Genomic DNA, 20,644 nt, shown 5'->3' on the forward strand with positions numbered 1-20,644 from the left:
GTCATGCGTGGTTGGCTGGTAGCATTTGGAATTTTGTCATTTTCATATTTTGTAGGTTTTAACTTGTGAGAATGAGAGTGACTAGTGGCTGAATGCTGCATTCAATGTAATGGATGAATGAATCATGGATGTTATAATTTTCATATTTTGTAGGTTTTAACTTTTGAGCATGAGAGTGAACAGTGGTGGTTGAATGCGTTCAATGGATGAATGGATCGTGGATGTTATAATTTTCAGTTTTTGTAGGTTTTAACTTGTGAGAATGAGAGTGCTGAATGCATTCAATGGATGAATCATGACAGGGTTTTAAAGGTTTGTGGTTTTAATTGACACTGCAAAAAGTAATTACATTATTTGGTTGACAAACAGCAGCATACAGGTATCATTACTCTCTTATTGCTGAATGCAGAATATGCAGTCACTGAATACTGCTACACATGGATGATGGATGTTTGTAAATGCAATTATTATCTGTTAATGCCAGGAACATCTCTGTTTGTGTATGAAAAAAATCCAATGAATAAAATAATAGTACGGGTTATGAATATATCTATTATCTATGATTATAATGTGGTTCAAGCCCAAAATTAAACTTAGCGAACCTGGTATCAGCCCGATATTAAAAAACCGAATTAGCCGAAATCATACCGGACTGAAGCCAAATCCGACCGAAGACCGAAAGTTCTTAAAAGTCTGGTTTCGGATTCACTCATTCCTAGACCAAAACCGATTCAGCCAACCAAAACCGAGCCGAACCGACCGTTTGACACCCCTATCTTGAATGTTCCTGGTTAAATCATCCATAATAAGCGCAAACAAATAAGTGCTTAAAGCTAATCCTTGATGTAACACAATTGTAATTGGGAATTCACTATCTTGACCTCCCACGGTTCTCACACTAGTCACCACGCCATCATACATATCTTTAATAATATCCCCATACATACTCAGCACCCTTCTCTTCTCTAAAACATGTAAAATTAGCTCTCTAGGGATTCTGTCACAGGCTGGTGTTTGATCCAATCAAACCACCTTGTGTGAAGCCCGGGTGTTTAATTTCTGTTTTTCTTGCTATTCCATCTTTCTTTCCTTCCATCCATTCAAGTAAGCACTGATCAAATTAATTTCCTGCAATTCATCTTTTAGTAACTACTGTTCTAGTTCTGAAATTCTGGTTATAGTTGAGATTCACACGCAAAACTTTTTTTTATATTAAGTAAACCAGCTGTTAGATCTAGCTGAAATTTGGATTGAATCTTAACAACCCTAACTAGTGAACTCGATTTAAGTTTCACCCAATTCTGACCAGCCGATTGACTGCTGGAGTGAAATCTCTATTTTGCCCTCTGCCTTGTTAAACATTGTTTTACATCTGAATTCTGATTCAGATTTCATGAACCAATTTAGCTACTTATCATAGGTTTAATTTCATATATGAAATCAGCAACTTATCTTCACCTTTAAACCCTAATTCCATTAGCTCTTTACTGTTTTACCCCTAGTCCTATTCCTACTAGGAGTTAGCCTATTTGCTGATCTGGCCATCCGATTAGGTTCAGATTTTCAGCAAATCTTCCCTTGCTATTTGTTAAACTCAATCACAGTTTCTTCCTTGTTTGACCATCCGATTTTGTTTGATTTAATATTTCTTAAATCTGTGGATTTTATTGTGTGTGAAAAGATCTTGTTTGGCTAGTGTGTTAAGTCTTTCAAATTCAGTACTGCATCAGACCCATGACCTGAAGACTGCAGCTTCAATCATGTCCCTGCCTAATCACCCATGGAGGAGCTTGAGATAAGAGATGCTAACCTTGGCACTTTACCCCTGCTGATAGGTGATCAATGGAGACTCGTGCTTTTGCTGCTGTCTCTTCGAGAGCACCCTCCTCTGCTTTGTTCGGATGCTCCGACTTGTGTCTCAACCGGTGTATTTTTAATTGGAGAGCAGCTATCTGATGGCCTAAATGTGCATTTGTACTTGGTAATTTGTGAGTAAAAATGGCTGCTGGTTCAAAACACAGAAACAGACTATCTGCGAAGTGGGGGTAAGGCTGCGTATATTTGCCCCTCCCAGACCCAGCAGTAGCGGAAGTCTCGTGCACTGGGACTGTCTTTTTTAATAGAATGTTTGTTCAGCTTGGCGAACCTACTCTCTTCTCTATTAAACTAACAACCTGAACAACCCAAAAAACAAAAACAAAAATGGCAATCCATTTTTGTATCAAGCAACTCGAGGGCAGCACAGCACGTATGATCTTTTATCTAGGGAGGATTCTCATAGCTTTGATCCCTGGGCTAGAGAGTTTGACATCTTGCATTGTGGAAGCTGTTCCAACTGTTTCTGAGGCATTTCATAGTTATCAAAGCGGGAAGGTGGCCTTGGCATTGTAGAGGGTCAAAAAGCAAGGCAACCGCCATGGTGGCAAGGCGACCAAGGAGCCTGGACGCCTAGGCGACGCCTTGATAACTATGGACAACCACCCTCAACAGTTGGTGAACTATGGTAGTTCACTAAATGGCCAAGACCTGACCTAACTAATTAAGGAATGAATTTCTACGTTTTGTCATTTATGTCCTTGTATCCATTATTGTATCTTTGATTGCTTGTGTGTATAGAATCATATGTACCTCACTGGGCGTAAGCTCATCCCATATATGTTGATATTTTTCAGATGAGGAGGCTTGTGCAACTGTAGTGTATGTGAGTTAAGAACCCAAGGTTAGGCCCAAAAGACATTTCATGATGTTAAGAACAGTTGACTTTTTGAATTGTAAATAACACTTTGGTATGTTTGATTCAGATTTTTGTTTACACATAAATGTAGCCATTTGCCACTAGTGCATAAATTAACTCTTAAAATGTGACTTAACCTTTAAGCTTCCGCTGTGTTGTATGCGATACTAGGACTTTTGCTACTACTTTTACATGTCTATTTGTGACCTTTTGGGTCGGCACTTGCGAGAGCAGTGCCCCGAACCCTGTCGGCATTTAAGTCACAAACATCCCCTTGATTTTATTAATTAACCCTCAACCATGGAGAGAGAGAGAGCACTGAACACTCCCGGGTGAATGAAAATTTTGATTCATGTAACAGGAGGAAGATTTCCCATTTGCTGGAAAGACACGTGCCCATGAAAGAGGAATCTAGTGGAACAAAATTGACGGGGTGGTAAGAGACATGGAAACACTTGTATAATAAATCTTTACTGAATGTGACATTGGATCTATAAATTTTTGAACATCATAAAAATTCGATCTGGTAAAAATAAAGTAGTAAATGTTATAGATACCAGACAAATCAATGATTTATCAGAAATTTTTTTAATCATAACAGAATGCGTGAGGAAGACTAACAATCAACTCTCAGATCTAGCTCTATGCTCTACTACTGCTCCAGAGAATATCTTCCCACCCATTAAAACCCCTTATAGGAAGTCAGGAACTGAATGGCCATGGGAAGAGTGAAATGTTTTTAAGCTTTGGGTTCAGAAATTGTTGGTATAATCTCCTGCCCTACTGTTTAAATGAAGAGTACAATGACCTGATCATTTGGGACGGCCGGATGGCCGCTTTTTCAACAAATTCTTTTTTCAGGAAAGGGTTGCTCTAATTAAATATTAGATCATTCAGGTCTGGCATACAATGACCTAACGCTGTTTCATGGTTCCATTAAAACATTGAATAGAACTGTTTTAGTACAGATTAAGGTTTAGAGAAATGGGTAATGAGTGAATAGAATAGGATAGGTTTAATCAAATCATGGTTTTGTTAAGTTGAATGTAGGTTCCAATAGAACCATCTTTTTCTCCTCCTTATACCATAGACCACCTTCTAAACCATCTCCCAATTGTAGAGACCCTAAAACACCATAAAATTTAGTTGATAGCTGATCGCCTATATATCCAAAAGCACCAGCAAGCCTTCCAATTATGATCTCCCTAGCCTTGACCACCAATTGGCCAGCCCTAAATCACTGTCTAGATTTTCATAAGACCTAAATACCTTCAGTTTTACATCTCACTAATCAGTCCATACTCAATTTCTTAAAATCCTAACCCCATCTCTCAAATTGAAGAACCCAAATGCTCACTTTCAATATTCCACAACCCTGAACTCAGTAATTATTGTTCATGACCCCCTTCCCTTGGTCAAAAGTATTTTCTTCAATCCTGAACTGAACTAACTAGTAAGAATAATTGTTTCAGGGGTATACTTGTACATAAACCCCTTTTTATGTATTCTATGTGTTATTTGTATTTGGCTAAGGGCCTGAGTGTAATTAAATATTCTTTTCAATATAAGGCTGTTTGTCTCTAGTTGAGAGAGATAACAGATTACACCAAATCGTGTTTGAACTTTGTCTCTCTTGGAGCTTTTCTTCTTTCTTCTCTTTTTACTCTAAAAACCTAACATGGTATCAGAGCAATTTGTTCCTGGAGTTTGAAGATGTTTGAAGGTTGCGTGGAAGGCTAGAGTTAGCCTCCATCTCCTTGTTCTTGCTGGTCTGCGAAGGAAACCTTAGGGTATCTTCACCAAGCTGTTTCTTCCTTGTTTGACAACCAAATAGAGAGCAACCAAATGCTCTAGCTTCGTTTGGAAGTCCCCTTTCTTGCCATTTGATCATCTCAAGTCTACTGGCAGCATCAGAGGATAGAATCTGAGTTTCGGCCAGACACATTCTGCAATCTGCACCCATTTCTGCCAGTCAGAGTTCTTGAAGTGATCCAGCTCTTCGATAGAGCTTTGTCTGCTACATTCTTTGGGCCATTCAGCATCGTTTTTGGGTAAGGAAGACTTGCCCTTGTTGCTCCGCTGCTGTTTGCTGCTTTGTTGAGGTTTTACAAGCCTTTTTCAGTTTTCTGGTCTCTGTTTTTGCCTCTTTTTTACTGCTGTGTTCAAGGAGCAGTTGTTGTGGTTGGAATACAGTTGTTTGGACTTACTAAGTATTTGATTTAAGGTAAATATGGGTGACAAAAATGTGGAAACAGCCTTGCCTTTGTCTGCAGACCAAATTGCTGCATCACCCTCTGTCCCTTCATATGAGCACCCAAATGTGCAGCTTCCCATTGTCAAGTAGGACAATACCAACTACCTAGATTGGTCCCGATCCATGAAACTGATCCTTAGGTATAGGGGAAAGATGGGGTACATAAATGGCAGCATCAAGGCCCCTCTTCCTACCGACCAAGGGTATTCCAAATGGGACACTGAGAACTCTCTTGTGATGGCTTGGCTTCTTTTCTCAATGAAGCCTAAGATTGGATGGAGGTTTATGGGTTAGGAGACTACCAAAGACATTTGGGATAGAGTAGCCCGTATCTTTGATCGTGTTGGAGACTCTACAAAGGTGTACCAACTTCTCCAACAGATTATTAGCCTACGCCAGGGTGATAGAAGCATCTCTGACTACTATTGTCTTGTTGTGGGCCTGTGGGAGGAGTATGATCACTATAGAGATCTTCAACTGTGTCCTGATGATGAAGTCAAGGTACACAGGTTGTTTGAGAAGGAGAGGGTACTATTTCTTCTTGGTGGCCTGAATCCTGAATTTGAGCCTCTAAGGGTACAAATCCTTAGCCGACCTAGTCTTCCCTCACTGGAGGAGGTGTGTGGATATCTACAGAGTGAGGAAACCCGTAGGGGTGCCATGGGGACTAGTATCAACCCCACTGTTGAGCGATCTGCTCTTGTTTCTTCCACCTCTCAGGACTCCCCTAAGGGAGTTGATAAAGGGGTTGTTAAGGGATCTTCGAAGAGCCGATTCTTATGTTACCATTGTGGTAAATCTGGCCATACGAAGGACTTCTGTTGGGATCTCCATGGGAAGCCCCCTCCTGGTTCCTCTGGGGGACTGAAGGGACAACGGAAGAAGGGGCCTAAGGCTCATGTTGGGGTCATTGAAGCTGATTCCTCCTCCCTTTCCCAAGCTGACATTGCTGCCTTTCGCCGGGTTGTTGCCCACCTGGATGGTTCACCTGCTACTCCTACTTCTACTGCACTACAAGCCTCTTCTTCCTCCGGCACCACACCTTGGATTATTGACTCGGGCGCCACGGATCATATGACTGGTAGGTCTCAGCCGTATAATTCCTACTCTATTTGTTCTGGGAAAGATAAGGTAAAAATTGTTGATGGTTCATTCTCTTCCATCTCTGGTAAGGGAGATATCCAAGTTACACCTTGCTTACCCTTGAAGTCTGTTTTTCATGTTCCCAATTTTGCTACTAACCTTCTTTCTATTAGCCAATTGACTAAATCTTTGAACTACTTTGTCACCTTCTTTCCTACCCATTGTCTTTTTCAGGATTTGGTGACGAGGAAGGTGATTGGCAGTGGTCATGAAGCTAATGGCTTATATGTTTTGGAGACTGGTTCTTCCCCTGCTGTACAACCTCAATCCTATGTTTGTGGGCAAGAAGGTGTACGTACTCAAGAGGATATTTTGCTTTGGCACCGTCGGTTGGGACACCCTTCTTTTTCTGTTATGAGGAAACAGTTAGCTCACTTATTTACCTCCTTTCCTGTCTCTCATGTTTTTCATTGTGAACCTTGTTTATTTGCCAAAAGTTGTCAAACAGTTTATACATCCAATGGTAATAGATCTACTTCACCTTTTCATCTTATCCATACTGATGTTTGGGGGCCTTCCCCTGTTACCTCTTTGCGTGGCTTCCGCTACTTTGTGTCTTTTATTGATGATTATTCTCGGGTTACTTGGGTGTACTTGTTGAAACACAAAAGTGATGTCCATGTTGCATTTACAAATTTTTATGAGTTAGTGTATACCCAATTTCAAACCCGGATCCAAATTGTTCGTTCTGACAAAGGAGGGGAGTATATGTATAGTGGTTTGGAAACCTTTTTTTCAGACCATGGCATTATTCATCAGGTGGCCTGTGTTGATACCCCACAACAAAATGGGGTGGCTAAAAGAAAAAATCGCCATCTTCTTGAAGTGGCTAGGTCCCTTTGGTTTACCATGCATGTTCCAAAAACCTTTTGGTCCGATGCCCTCCTCACTGCTGTCTTTCTTATTAATCACATGCCATCTAGTATCTTGAACTTCAAAGTTCCACTGTTCTTCTTCCTTCTCTCTTCCACCAAGGGTGTTTGGGTGTATTTGCTATGTCCATATTAGCAAATCTGCCCACACTAAATTGGATCCTAAGGCTTTAAAGTGCATCTTTCTTGGGTATTCCTCCACATCCAAAGGTTAAAAGTGTTATCATCCCCCTACACGTCGGTGGCTTCTCTCCAAAGATGTCCATTTCTTTGAAACTATTCCTTATTTTCAGTCACCTCTTCAGGGGGAGTGTTCATCTCGGGGTGGTGTAGAGGGTGAAGAGGTCCCAGAGTTTATTTCAGTTCCTCTTTTCTCCCCTGTTTCTATTTCTCCTTTTCAAATTGACGAAGGGAAAGAAAAGTTCTGTGGATACTGTTGTTGAGGGGGAGCCTCTTATGGATAATGTTGTTGAGGGGGAGTCTCCCAGTGCACAGGTGAATAGAGAACAGGGGGAGCTACTGGTGTATACGAAAGACAGGAGAAATCTTGCTTCATGGCTTCCTATAAAGAAGACCTGCCAAAACCCTTCTTCGTCTCCTCATCCTGAACTTCCATCCATCGAGACAGGTATACCTTCTTCTACTTCTATATCCTCAGACTTAGATCTTCCTATTGCCCACCGCAAGGGCACAAGGGCATGTACTAATCCCATTGCCAAGTTTGTTTCCTATGATTCTATCTCCCTTACAGGTATAGCCTTTTCTGTGGCTATCTCTTCCATATCTATTCCCACGAATGTAGCAGAAGCTATGGTAGATCCAAAATGGAGAGAAGCAATGAACACAGAGATGTTGGCTCTGGAGAAGAATCACACTTGGGACCTTGTTGAGCTTCCTAAAGGGAGGACCCCTGTTGGATGCAGATGGATTTTCACGGTCAAGTTCAAGTCTGATGGTACTGTGGAGAGGAATAAGGCAAGATTGGTCGCTAAGGGTTATACACAGGTGTATGGCATTGACTATCAGGAGACCTTTGCTCCAGTGGCCAAGCACAACTCCATCCGTGTACTTCTCTCAGTGGCTGCAAATCTTGATTGGCCATTGTACCAACTTGATGTGAAGAATGCATTATTACATGGTGACCTAGAAGAAGAGGTGTATTTGCATCATCCTCCTGGGTTCAAGCTTATTGGTGACAATGGGAAAGTTTGTCGTCTTAGGAAAACTCTTTATGGACTCAAACAGTCTCCTAAGGCTTGGTTTGAGAGGTTTAGACAAGCACTCCTACAGAATGGGTATACTCAAAGTCAAGCTGATCACACATTGTTTATACAAAGGAAGGGCAGTACTACTACAGCTCTCATTGTTTATGTTGATGACATTGTGGTCATGGGAAACAGTGAAGCTGAAACCTCAAAACTTAAGCTTTATTTGGCTCGACAGTTTGAGATCAAAGATCTCGGTCCATTGAAGTATTTTTTGGGGATTGAAGTTTCAAGGTCCAAGCAAGGGATCAATTTTTTCCAAAGGAAGTTTGTTCTTGATCTACTTACAGAGACAGGTTACTTGGGGTGCAAACCAATCTCCTCCCCTATTGAGCAGAACCACAGACTGGGGGAAGATTGTGGCGAACCTCTTATGGATGCTGAAAAATACCAGAGATTAGTAGGCAAGCTAATCTATCTTTCCCTCACCAGACCTGACATAACTTATGCTGTTGGAGTGGTGAGTCAGTTTATGCATGCACCCAAGATGGGACATCTTGATGCAGTTTATAGGATCCTCAGGTACCTGAAGTCATGTCCTGGAAAGGGAATTCTCTTCTCTAGGAATGATCACTTAAGAATCGAAGTTTATACAGATGCTGATTGGGCCGGGTCTATTTCGGATAGAAGGTCCACTTCTGGATACTGTACTTTTGTTGGGGAAAACTTAGTCACTTGGAGAAGTAAGAAGCAACCTATGGTAGCTAGGTCAAGTGCTGAAGCAGAGTTTAGAGCCATGGCCCATGGTGTGGGTGAAATCTTGTGGTTGAAGAAACTTGTTCAAGAATTGGGGTTTGAGACAACTGAGCCTATGAGTCTATACTGCGATAACAAGGCAGCCATCAGTATTGCTCACAATCCGGTTCAACATGACCGGACAAAGCATGTTGAGGTTGATAGACACTTTATCAAGGAGAAGATAGAGTCTAAGACTATTTGTACTCCTTTTGTGAAGACAAATGAACAAGTGGCAGACATATTCACCAAAGGACTTAGTTCTCATCACTTCAGTTTTATGTTAGACAAACTGGGTATGTATGACATATACCACCCAGCTTGAGGGGGAGTGATAAGAATAGTTGTTTCAGGGGTATACTTGTACATAAACCCCTTTTTATGTATTCTATGTGTTATTTGTATTTGGCTAAGGGCTTGAGTGCAATTAAATATTCTTTTCAATATAAGGCTGTTTGTCTAGTTGAGAGAGAGAACAGATTACACCAAATCGTGTTTGAACTTTGTCTCTCTTGGAGCTTTTCTTCTTTCTTCTCTTTTTACTCTAAAAACCTAACACTAACATAAGCTGGTTATCCTTAGAAAAAACTCAATCACCGTTGCTGAAGTGACAACTGCCTAATGCCATTCATAAACCACATCATGTAATAGTTCCTAGCAACCAACTGAAGGAGCACAAATTTGAAAATTTGAACAAAAACACATAATAATATACCACAAAATATTGGCATACTTAATATGAGATGTAACAATTTGATGCCATCTTCATCTCATTTCAGCAAAAACTAACATATTGCAGATTAAAATCAACAACAACAGCATAGCCTTATCCCAACTAAATGGGGTCGGCTACATGGATCCTTGCCCACAGATTAGAATCAATCAGAGTTAAGTAATTTATTCTGCTTCAGTCAAAGAAGTGTGAAAGCATGAATTGCTGTATAGAGAACCTACCTACCAGGGGGAGGGAAGAGGTACCTTGTGGCAGTAGATATGGATAACCCAACTGTTGATTTGTTTCAAGAGAAATGCTTCAACCCCATTCTTTTCTCTTTTTACATATTCCAAATAATTGGTGTGAACAACCCCTATGACTAATCGGAATTTTGTTTTCCATCTCCGCCCATGATGGTACCATGTCAGGTGCTCAGGCTCTTCTAAGACAGCAATGTCTGCCTCTTCATCAGGTATGATTTCTGTAATATCCCCAACAGCTAGAATGCTCCTTTTATCTCTGGAGAACTGGAAGTTCACAAAATGATTGAATGTCAAACAAAAGAAAGAAGAAAAAGATGCTTCAAGTAGGAGACTCTGCTTACGCAAATTGGGGCCTTGACCTAGTGTACAGAAACAATATAGGACAAAACTGTGTATTGAATGGATGGGCACTGTACTGAATCTTAATCTTCAAATTTCGAATAACAGTATCACATCATATTCCTACAATCCTATCTTCATGATTCCTAACGAACATAAGCTTCATTTATTTTAGGCTTATGTTATAAAAAGTCACAAAAATAAATATTTGCAGCTCTAATTTACCTTTCCAGGGTAGAAGTTTATATTAAATCCAGCTATAAATCCAGTCCTCTCTTCAACCCACTGACGGACATAAGCCTCATGCTCTCTGGGCGACCTGAATGTTATATTATTGGGGTAAACTAGCTGTTGATCCTTCAAAGATAGCCACGGAATCACCAAAGTAACCTTTCTCTCCCCATCTTTTGTAAGATATGCAGCACGAAACAGAGGATTAACAGCAGTTCCAGTCATCCATGGAAGACTCGCGGTCGTAAAAATTGCAATATGCTGCTTCCTATCCATCCAATCATCAGGTTCAATTGTGGGAAGGCTATGGGTGCCTGCTATATCAGCTACCTTGTAATTCAAGTGAAAGCAGTTACGCAATTAGGGAGCCAAATTTGAGTTACCACAAGTGGATATTCTCACTGCATTGATAAAATACAGAGAAATCATTAGTAAGCTCAGTCAATCGATAGAACTAAGAAATTGTAATGAGATCCCAGGCTCAATAACCTGAAATTAGGGTCACTATGGGCCCAAAGGTAACAAACAACTCAAGTCTTAAAGAGCAGTGGCAATCTTGTAACTTCTGATAAAAATTGAGACCCCCTTTTAAGTAAGAAAAAGAATCAAAGACAAGATAGGAAATAAAATTTGAAGCGGGGTTGCTTCTGGAATTTTTAGAAAGATTGGGAATAAAATAGGGTCGAGGGGGTTTTTAACAATTATTAAGGAATTGTCCTTAATTGCAAATTTCAAAACTTGAGGTCTTCTTCTTCTACCATCGATAGAAACAACCAGCAGAAGTAAAACCTCGCATGCGAGGATCAGACCCTTCCCATAGGATCTCAAACCTTTTGAAGGTTAAGGGAACAATTCACAATCTCCAACTCTATGGATTTCCAACTACAGAGGGTCTCAAAACAGTTGATATTTCGAAGAATAAACCTGCAATTGGCTATGGTGGAAAGAAGAAGAACCAGCTTGATTCCTGGTTTAAATCTCACACCAGGGAAACTAATGGGGGACAGAGACCTAGGGTCCGAGTCTCCCTAGGGAGGCGATCCAACCACTGAAGTACCCAGGTCAAACTGGTTTGTATCAAGGGAGTTCAAGAGAACACTGTACCTGAGGGGAAACTCAGATTCACAGGGAAGGAGGAAGGAGAGGTAAGCCAAACTCAAACTTCATTCAATCATCGATCCGCTCAATTGTAGGTTACATGCCAGTAAATAAAGAATTTAAAGACTCCTAATCATAATCTGAAACTGAACTGAAGATAGAGTTCAAACTAACTTGGACTCCTACACATAGTTCGAAAACTCGTTTCGTTTCGGTGTTTTGGGCTGATCATGTCCGAAATTTCGGATATTTCAGTCGAAATTTTGCATTTTTTCTGTTATGTTTCAGTAGGTCATTTCAGTGGGTTTTAGGCCAAGTTAAGGCCTGAAACTTCCTGGAAACCCTATTTTAGGCTATATAAACACATTTAAATGTTCAAATTGCAAAAATAGTCACCCAAAGTGGCGTTTTGGATTTGCACCATTGATTGGCAATGTACGGTCGAATCCTAACGTATAACTTAGTTAATTACACATACACATTGTTTAAGACTTTAAGTACTAGAGGGCATAATAAATTAATGATTAATAAGCAATTTAAACAAGTAAATTGACTTGGAAGTTGAAAACATAAAGTGAATGACTCATAAGTCATAACTTAAGTCATAATATTAAGTACAATAAGTAACTAACAAGTTAAGAAGATGATATCAATATGACAATATCCCCAATAGTCCAATACAAGTCAAGTAGTCATCTAGTGACTCAAATGTTTACAAATATTCTAATAATAATTTCTCCGACGTCCATGATCGACCCCACTCATAGTCCGATGGAGCCGACGTGCATTGTTCTCCGACTGTAGGACAAATGAATGTCATGTCATAGCCTGGGAGAAGAAACGAGTGTAGTCATCCACAGTGGTCATGTAAATTGCATCATCAACATGCTGAAGGTAACCTATCCTAGGTTTCCAACATTTGTTTCTAAATTTGAGCCCTAAATTGTTATTTCAAGGCTGGAGATGGAACAAGGGTACAATGGTCATTTAACTTTTGGCTTTATTGAAAGACGATGTACAAAGGCTATTTTGGTCTTTTACATTGTAAAACTAACACCGTAAGTCCAGACTCCCAAGGGAGTCTGAAAGTAAGGTTTTAAAAAGTAAGGGGTGTACAAATAAACGAGACAAACCTTAGGGAGTGTACAAGTAGGTTACCTTTTTTTTTTGTGTGAATAGGGATAAATAAGGATAAATAAAACAAGAATCAGCAAGGAGAAGTGAAAGGATGAAGAACAAGGAGAAAAAACACCCAAAAAACCAGAGCTTGTTAAGTCTTGGTCGAAATTTCAACCGTGACTAACGAGTTTTGGTATTTATAAAGCTACTTTTGAAAAAAGAATCTCGATATCTCGTGAGATTTTGATTTTGTCTCGAGATATCGCAAGATGGTCGAAATTTCGACCGAGTTTTTGCATTTTTTTTATTCGAGCTGCTGTTTCATTTCGGTCAGGTCGAGATACTCAAAATATTCGAGATCTCGACCGAGATTTCGCGAGATTTAGTACTATGCTCCTACATGGTTAAACAAGAATGAAATAATAATTACAAATTGACAATAATAACCCTGATTAAAAAGGGAAAATCCATAACTAACCCAGTGTGTAAAGGGCGTACCCAGTGCACAAGGCTCCCCCCACTGCGGGATCTGGGGAGGGTCATAATGTATACAGCCTTACCCCTATTTTTGCAGAGAGGCTGTTTCCAGACTCAAATCACAGATTTCACCAACTAAACACAGGAATCTTCAAAATTTTAATTAAGGCTTGAAAAGTTCTAGATTTCCAATAGGTAAACTAATCCTTCTAGTGGATTGGTACAACCTCCAGGAAACAAAATTTGCACTTTCTCCATATAAATATCAAGTACAGGTAAATATAAAGAACAACTCTTATATCAATAGAAACCCAACTAAATATGGAAACCTACTCAATAAGAAATAACTCAAATAAAGAAACTACCAAATAACTCCTACGTAATACATATACCATAATAAACCTATGTATTTATGTAATCTACCACCCCATTTGAACAAAAAAAGGGGTTGGGCCGGTTGCATCGCTGCTTGATTCTCCAAAGTGGGTTGTTCCGGTCCAACCATAATAACACAATTGCATCAAATCTGATAGTCAGATTCACAATTATGGAGTAATCCTACTGGGGGAAGGGACAGCTCAACAACTGCAGAATCGATATACCGAATTGGGGCTCTAAACAAAGATCAACTAAGGTTCTAATAACTGATTGAACAGTCAGAATATAGAAACAGAGTTTCCAAAACAGAACTAGAAGTCTGAAAATTGTATAAACCCTAGTTGCAGTAGGATTTCAGGTTTTAGTTCAAATTTTCAGAATTTGAAACCGTCACAAGATTCAGAACTAATAGCAGAACAATGAACCAAAATCAAAATTCAGAGATCAATTTTAACAAGAGATTTGGAGAAATCCAAGTTGAAGTAAGAAACTAGAATTTTATGGGAAAGATAGGATTTTTTTTGGGGGGGGGGGGGCTTTTGCAATTGAAACTGAAATAGAATAGAAATAATAAAAAAAAAATAGAAACATATGATGAAGAATGGAATCACCGCCAGGGAGCCTACTGAATCACCACAGCAGGGACATTCTGAATCACCACATAACCAAAGCCAGCAAGCCAAAATTATTATTCAAATTTGTGTACAAGGCTGAAGCTCCTTACAAACTTATATAAAAGACTAAAACCCAGACTCAAATTCCAAAAAGAAAAGGCCTAAACCAATCTTGAACTGATAAGGTAATATAAACTGACTAGGAAACTTACAAAATAAAGGAAATTGATCCAAATAAGGACTCTAATTAAACTAATGAAGTAAATCCCGTATTCCTACCTACTACCCATATTTTAGGCTCATTAAAGTAGCCCATCGGACCAAAGGCCCAACACTTAATTCCACTAAAATAAGCCCACTTTTGCTGATTTATCAGCACCAATCCTCCCCGCATTGAAAACCCATTGAACCAGTGGAGATCAACTAGCGATAGGATTGCAGGGAAAAAAGAACAAACCAGATTTGAAAAGAAAACTAATAACAGAATAACAGAAGGTCTAATTCATTGTTATCACGGCGTCCAGGCGACCCAAGGCATCGGAGGGTCTTCGACGTAAGGCGACACCAACAAGGCAACCAAGGCACCTGCTTAGGCGACCAAAGTGTCCAAGGCACCTGGACACCTAGGTGACTCCTTGACAACTATGGTCTGATTTGATCAAAATAATCAAGTCAAAGGAACTGATTTTAGTGTAGAAGATGTCTATAAAGTGTGATCAAAATCTGATGGTCAGAGTCACACTTATGGAGTAATCCCACTAGGGGAACGGGAAGGATAGGTCAACAACTGTAGAATCAATCAACAGATTGGGGCTCTAAACAAAGATCAACTAAAGCTCCAATAACTGATTGAACAGTAACAAAATATAGAAACAAAATTTCCAAAATATAACCAAAACTATAAAAAAAAAATGTATGAATTCTAGTAGCAGTAGGATTTTAGGTTTCAATTGAAAAGTTTAAATTTTGAAACCATTACAAGATTCAGAACAGAGAACTGAAAACAAAATTCAGAGATCAATTATAAAACAAGAGATTTAGAGAAATCCAAGTTGAAGTAAGTAACTAGAATTCAATGGGAAAGACAGATTTTTTTATTTTTTTTTTGGCTTTTGAAATTGAAACTGAAATAGAATAGAAAAAAAAAAAGCTATGATTAGGAATCACCACCAAGGGTTCTTGGAATCACCAAAGGCAACAAGCCAAATTCATTACTCAAGTTTGTGTTCAAGGCTGTAGCCCCTTACAAACTTATATAAAAGACTAAGAAACAGACTCAAACTCAGAAAAAAGGAAAGGTTTAAAACAATCCTAAACCAAGGAGGTAACATAAATTGACTAGGAAACTGAAATAATAAACGAAATTGGCCCAAATAAGGACTCTAAATAAACTAATGAAGTAAATCGCGTATTCCTACCTAGTACCCATATTTTAGACCCATTAAAGTGGTCCATTACAATAGCAACTCATTGGGCTAAAGGCCCAACATATATATACACCCCAATCCAAGGCTTATTTTCACTAACATAAGCCCACTTTTGCTGATTTATCTGCATCAACATGTCTTGTGCTGTTGGAATTTTTGGACTACAAACAAAAAGGGCAACATATGAAGAAGGATCATGAGTATAAAGAGACATGATAGTAAGCTTTTTATCTAATAATGTTTTTGTGATAACTGGAAGCCCCCTGGTTGTTTAGTAGTTTATGAGGATTACTGAAAACATCAGGAGGGATACTTTCCTGCCTCATCCATTAAGTGCTACACTTAGCGCTAGGGGGGGGAGAACCAATGTTCCACATATCCTCGACTTTCAGACTTGGAAGAAAGGCTCTTCCAGACCTTCAAAACTAGGATTCCAATGTCACTGCTGCCTGTGAGGTTTCAAGCCTGGTATTCTTCATGCTTAATCATTCCGACATCCAAGTATGGTTCTCAACATTTTGTCCATTTTAAAAGATAAATAAATAGAAACAGTGCTAGTTGTCTTGCGTAGATGTGAATAACAGAAGAGTGTCAGAAACCTCAAGTTCTTAGGAGGAATTGGGATTTTTTTCCTCCCACTTCTGACAAGTTTATTCCGGATTTATGGACCTGCCCAATTTCTCAACCCACAATTGAAAAGCCCAAATAACCCTAAGCCAATTCAGTCCCTTCTCTCTCTTCCTGCCTGTAAACAAGAGCTTTTCCATAGTTGGAGAATCTACCCATTCTGCCTCTACTAGCAGCTGATTTGCTAGTGATGTGTTTTCAGGAGCTGCTACTTTGGTGGGTTCTTGCAACTGCTGCAGAATACAACCTTTCCTTTTCTTTTTCATTTAATTTTGTTTATCCGCTCAGTATTCGGTGTTCTTACCACCTCAGCTAATCAGCTTGAGGATGATTGAAAGGTGAGCCAACTAATATGTGTATGCATCATAAAATAAAATAGAAGTCATGGTCCATGAACATAAATCAGAATATGTGCACACCAAGAGCTATGGCCAAGTTATCAACCTGTAGACATTGAATTTTGGCACCCCAGGAGTTGTGCCGACAGTGATGACTGGAGTCTCTTGAAATCTCATCAGAAATCTCAGTCCCCTGGGGAAAATTACCAAAATGCCCCTGTCATGAGCTTAACCCCCATAATTTAGATTTTCTTTCCAAGTTCAAGTATATTAGTTAACTTAGGTTAGCAACTAGGATTAAAATATTCATTTCAATTAGATTAATTAGGTGCATAATACGTATAATACAACAGTATACATTAGAGTTTGGTCTAGGAAGATTAGCCATCGGTCGGGCGGTTGCTGGGTGTCTAACACCTTCCCAGCCTGTAACCTGACACTTACCCAGAGATCTGGGGCAGACCAGCCATTGAGTCTTGGGAGTTAATTTAGCGAACCTTCTGCGAAGTAGGGGTACCATTTATGGATCCTAAACCCTAATCTAGGTGGTGACCAAGGTTCAAAATCTCGCGAAATTTCGGCGATATTTCGCCAAATTTCGTATATCTCGAGCTGTCCGAGATACGATATCAATCTGAAATGGAAAAATACCATATTTCGACGATATCTCGTGAGATATCGACGAAATATCGTGGACTCATGATATATCGTGAGATATTGAAAAAGTCACTAAAAGTGTCCCGTGCAATATTTCGAATATTTCGGAAATTCCGGTCATCTCGTTTCGGAAATCTCGGTAATTTCGGTAATCTCGTTTCGAAAATTTCGAAAATCTCGGTATTTTTGGCATTTTACACCCACAGAAAAATACCATATTTCGACGAAATTTCGGTATCTCGGAAATTTCGGTCAGACCGAAACACCGAAACGAAACGAGATTTAGTACCATGGTGGTGACTCCCTATCCATCACCAACAACAATCCCCGCTCGCCCCCTCGTCTGAGTGGTCCAGGTCAGATTTCTGTCCGCTGTCGCCACACAACCTACAGTCTAAATGACCTGTTATAAAAAACAAAAAGGCAAAAGGTTCTCTGAGCATAGGATACACTAGCATCTATGTGTCTGTCTCTCTCTTCCTCACATGAAATATCCTCACTGTCCTTCAATATATGATGCCCTACCTCATAGGTGGGCCTCTCTATGCCACTTGCTCAAAGAACCCTCTCCCAAAAATAAAATAGAAGTCATGGGTCCATGAACATAAATCAGAATATATGCATACCAAGAGCTATGGCCGAGTTATCAACTTACCATTCATTTTCTATAAGGAAGACATAATACAAACATGCAAGTATGTAACCTGTAGAAATGGTTCATAAGAAAAAGGGTACATCCTAGTTGGCTTTGAGATCAGGGTGAGGAACTCAGGAACCAACTACCAAATGAAAAACAAAACCAATGGGCCTGGAATTCAGGGAAAATCTCAATGTTCTAAATCAAAATAAAGCAGCAATCCTGTTAATAAATAACACATATATAATGTTTCATAGGTAATGAATCCCATAGCCACAATATTGGGACTTCAGGTTACATTTCATAGTGATATACTTCCTTCAGTTTAACTTACCATAAAACCAAGGTATTAATTTAAAGTTTCACCGTATTTGAAATGAATTTAGGTCTGTAGGTCTTTTACAATTAAGAGTCTATCTTCAACAATTTTGTTTTGTTTCTATCAATGAACACGCCAAAGCATGCTCAGAAATAAGCAATCCAAGGTGAAATACCAAATCAGCAACAATTTTCACGGACACAGTTTCCTTAAAATCCTCCGAGGGGTCGAAAATGGAAAATTATCGCATTCAATGTTGATTTACAATCAAATGGGATTCAGAAGAAATTTGAAACCATAAAATTAACAACTAGATAAAATAAATATGAAACTACAATAAAAACCAAAATATTCGTATTGGATAAGAAAGTACCGACACCAGAATGCAATCAACGCAGCTCAGAGATTTCAGAGAAAGTAATTGAAAGAGAGAGATTGGAAGATGTGTTAGATGAATCTGTACCTGTTTTTTTCTGTGATTATCGAATCGAACTGCTCCTATATGTGCCGTTGGATTTGATTAAAGGAGGAAAACGATAAAAATTGGGAAGGAGACTTGCAAGGAATCAATGAGACTAAAGGTTGGAACACAGAAAGGAATGTGGTTCGTGAAGGTCCAGTTTATCTGGAATAATCGTGTAATGTAGGGAGAGGGTTTTACTCGTTTGAGACGCCAAGTATGAATGACTTGAAAGTCTAAAACTCCAGCCGGCACGTGCTTATTAGAGAACGCCAGAACGGGGAATCTCTTCTATTCCTCTCGTCTTTTGTTTGTGTTTGCTTTTTTTCCTTCATTAGCTGGCGTCATTTCTTTTTTGTTTTTCTTTTATCAAAAAAAAACTTTATTAAAACTAAGAAAATACACAAGGAAACTACATCATTTCTTGGCTGTATTAACTATTAAATTTTTACCAAAAAAAAAAAACTATTAAATAAAAATGTGCTCATGTGTAACCAATCATTATCTTATCCATTTGAATAATAATAATTTTACCAAAAAAATAATAATAATTTTAATATTATTATTGTTAGGGAAAGACAACGCAACCCGATCGTGCAGCACACGCTTCACCTATGCCCTAACACATGGGCACATTAAATGACCACCACACCCCCTGGAACCTTGGAAATGACTAGAGGTGCGGTGGTCATTTCATGTTCTTTCTCCCTTATTATTATTATTGTTATTGTTAGGAAAAAAATATCTTCAAGTTGGACAAAGTTACGTGTTCTTTTTGTTGAATTATTGCATGGAGAACCCTCGCTCATATTGTTATTAGGGAGAGTGTAGCCTATGTCGATGAGAAACATCCAACCATTGCCCTTGAAAAAGAATCATTTCTTAGGGCTAAAGAGATCAGTATGCTCTTGGACTGAGAACATTGTCCCTTGTTAATATTACTGTTACACAAAAAAATTATATGGAATTGCCAAAGTACCATGTGCCTTTTTTTTATTTATTGTTCTCTCTGAACATGAGGGGTTTCCTATGCTTGCTCACAGATGTTTTGTTTATTGTTTTTTTTCTCTCCTTGAAAAATAAATTAAAAATATCTTCTTCTTTTTTGACGAAAGAAGGACCCAAAGACCCAAATCAATTGAAAAGACAAGAGAAGTTCATGCCAATGAGGGCAAGATTTACAATGAACGCTGGAGGTTTTATCCACCCAACCACTGAAAGACCTAACCTAGAAGCTCCTTGAGCTAGAATGTGGGTATTCACATTCAAAGTTCTTGGAGCATACAAAAACTCTACGGAAAGGAAAGAAAAGAAACTAACAAAGAGAAATAGTCTACAGCAATCTGTTCAGTAGACCAGTCCAAAGATAGGTAGGTTTCAAATTTGTTTTACACCCATTATCTATGTGATTAGGCGTAGGAAACAGCTCATGTTCAGAGAACCTTTTATATATAGGGATAATTTCTTAGATCCACTGGATAAGAACTGAAATTACAAGATAGGTAGGTTTCAAATTTATTTTACACCCACTAGTTTATATTTTAAAAAGATTTACTTAATCCCCATAGTTAGTTATTGGTCATGACACTTAAGAAGAAAATAAAAGTGAAATTCCAAAAACCCCAATCTCACTTCTCCTTTTTTTTTTTTCAAAACCCTAATTCTCGTTTATGACTGTTGAGTTGGAGCCTCACTCTCATTAAGTTTCTTGATCAAAAATACTTTCGTTCGATCTGCGATATAGCCAATTTGGATTGGTATTGGCAGAGACTGATTCTGCTTACTAAAACCCTGGTTTAGACCAAGACTAAAACTCGGAACTCAGTACCAACTCGGTCCTTTGAAAAACCAAGTCAAGTCGAGATCTCGTCGAGTTGGTGCAATTTTTTTTTTTTCACTCGAAGCCTCAACTCGGTGGGTTTTAGACCTAGTTTGGGTTTGA

At 39.0% G+C, this 20,644-nt stretch overlaps 1 protein-coding gene across 3 annotated transcripts in view; it reads right to left on the reverse strand.

Moving 5' to 3' along the window:
• The window catches only part of LOC122642660 (digalactosyldiacylglycerol synthase 2, chloroplastic-like), a 37,014-nt gene extending 18,207 nt beyond the window's left edge, over nt 1-18,807 (reverse strand). The window contains exons 1-3 of one of the 3 annotated variants that reach the window (XM_043836201.1): nt 18,709-18,807; nt 10,546-10,886; nt 9,982-10,245 (exon numbers count right to left, since the gene is read on the reverse strand). In XM_043836201.1, the coding sequence (XP_043692136.1) occupies nt 9,982-10,245; nt 10,546-10,827 (546 nt within the window). In that variant the 5' untranslated portion in view covers nt 10,828-10,886; nt 18,709-18,807. Of the gene's footprint in view, nt 1-9,981; nt 10,246-10,545; nt 10,912-18,705 lie in introns of those variants that run through there. The other 2 variants (XM_043836200.1, XM_043836202.1) reach the window with 2 other exon arrangements.
• Nucleotides 18,808-20,644: the final 1,837 nt, after the last annotated feature.

Source organism: Telopea speciosissima, chromosome 10 (genome assembly GCF_018873765.1).
Source record: "Telopea speciosissima isolate NSW1024214 ecotype Mountain lineage chromosome 10, Tspe_v1, whole genome shotgun sequence".
Classification (NCBI taxonomy): domain Eukaryota; kingdom Viridiplantae; phylum Streptophyta; class Magnoliopsida; order Proteales; family Proteaceae; genus Telopea; species Telopea speciosissima.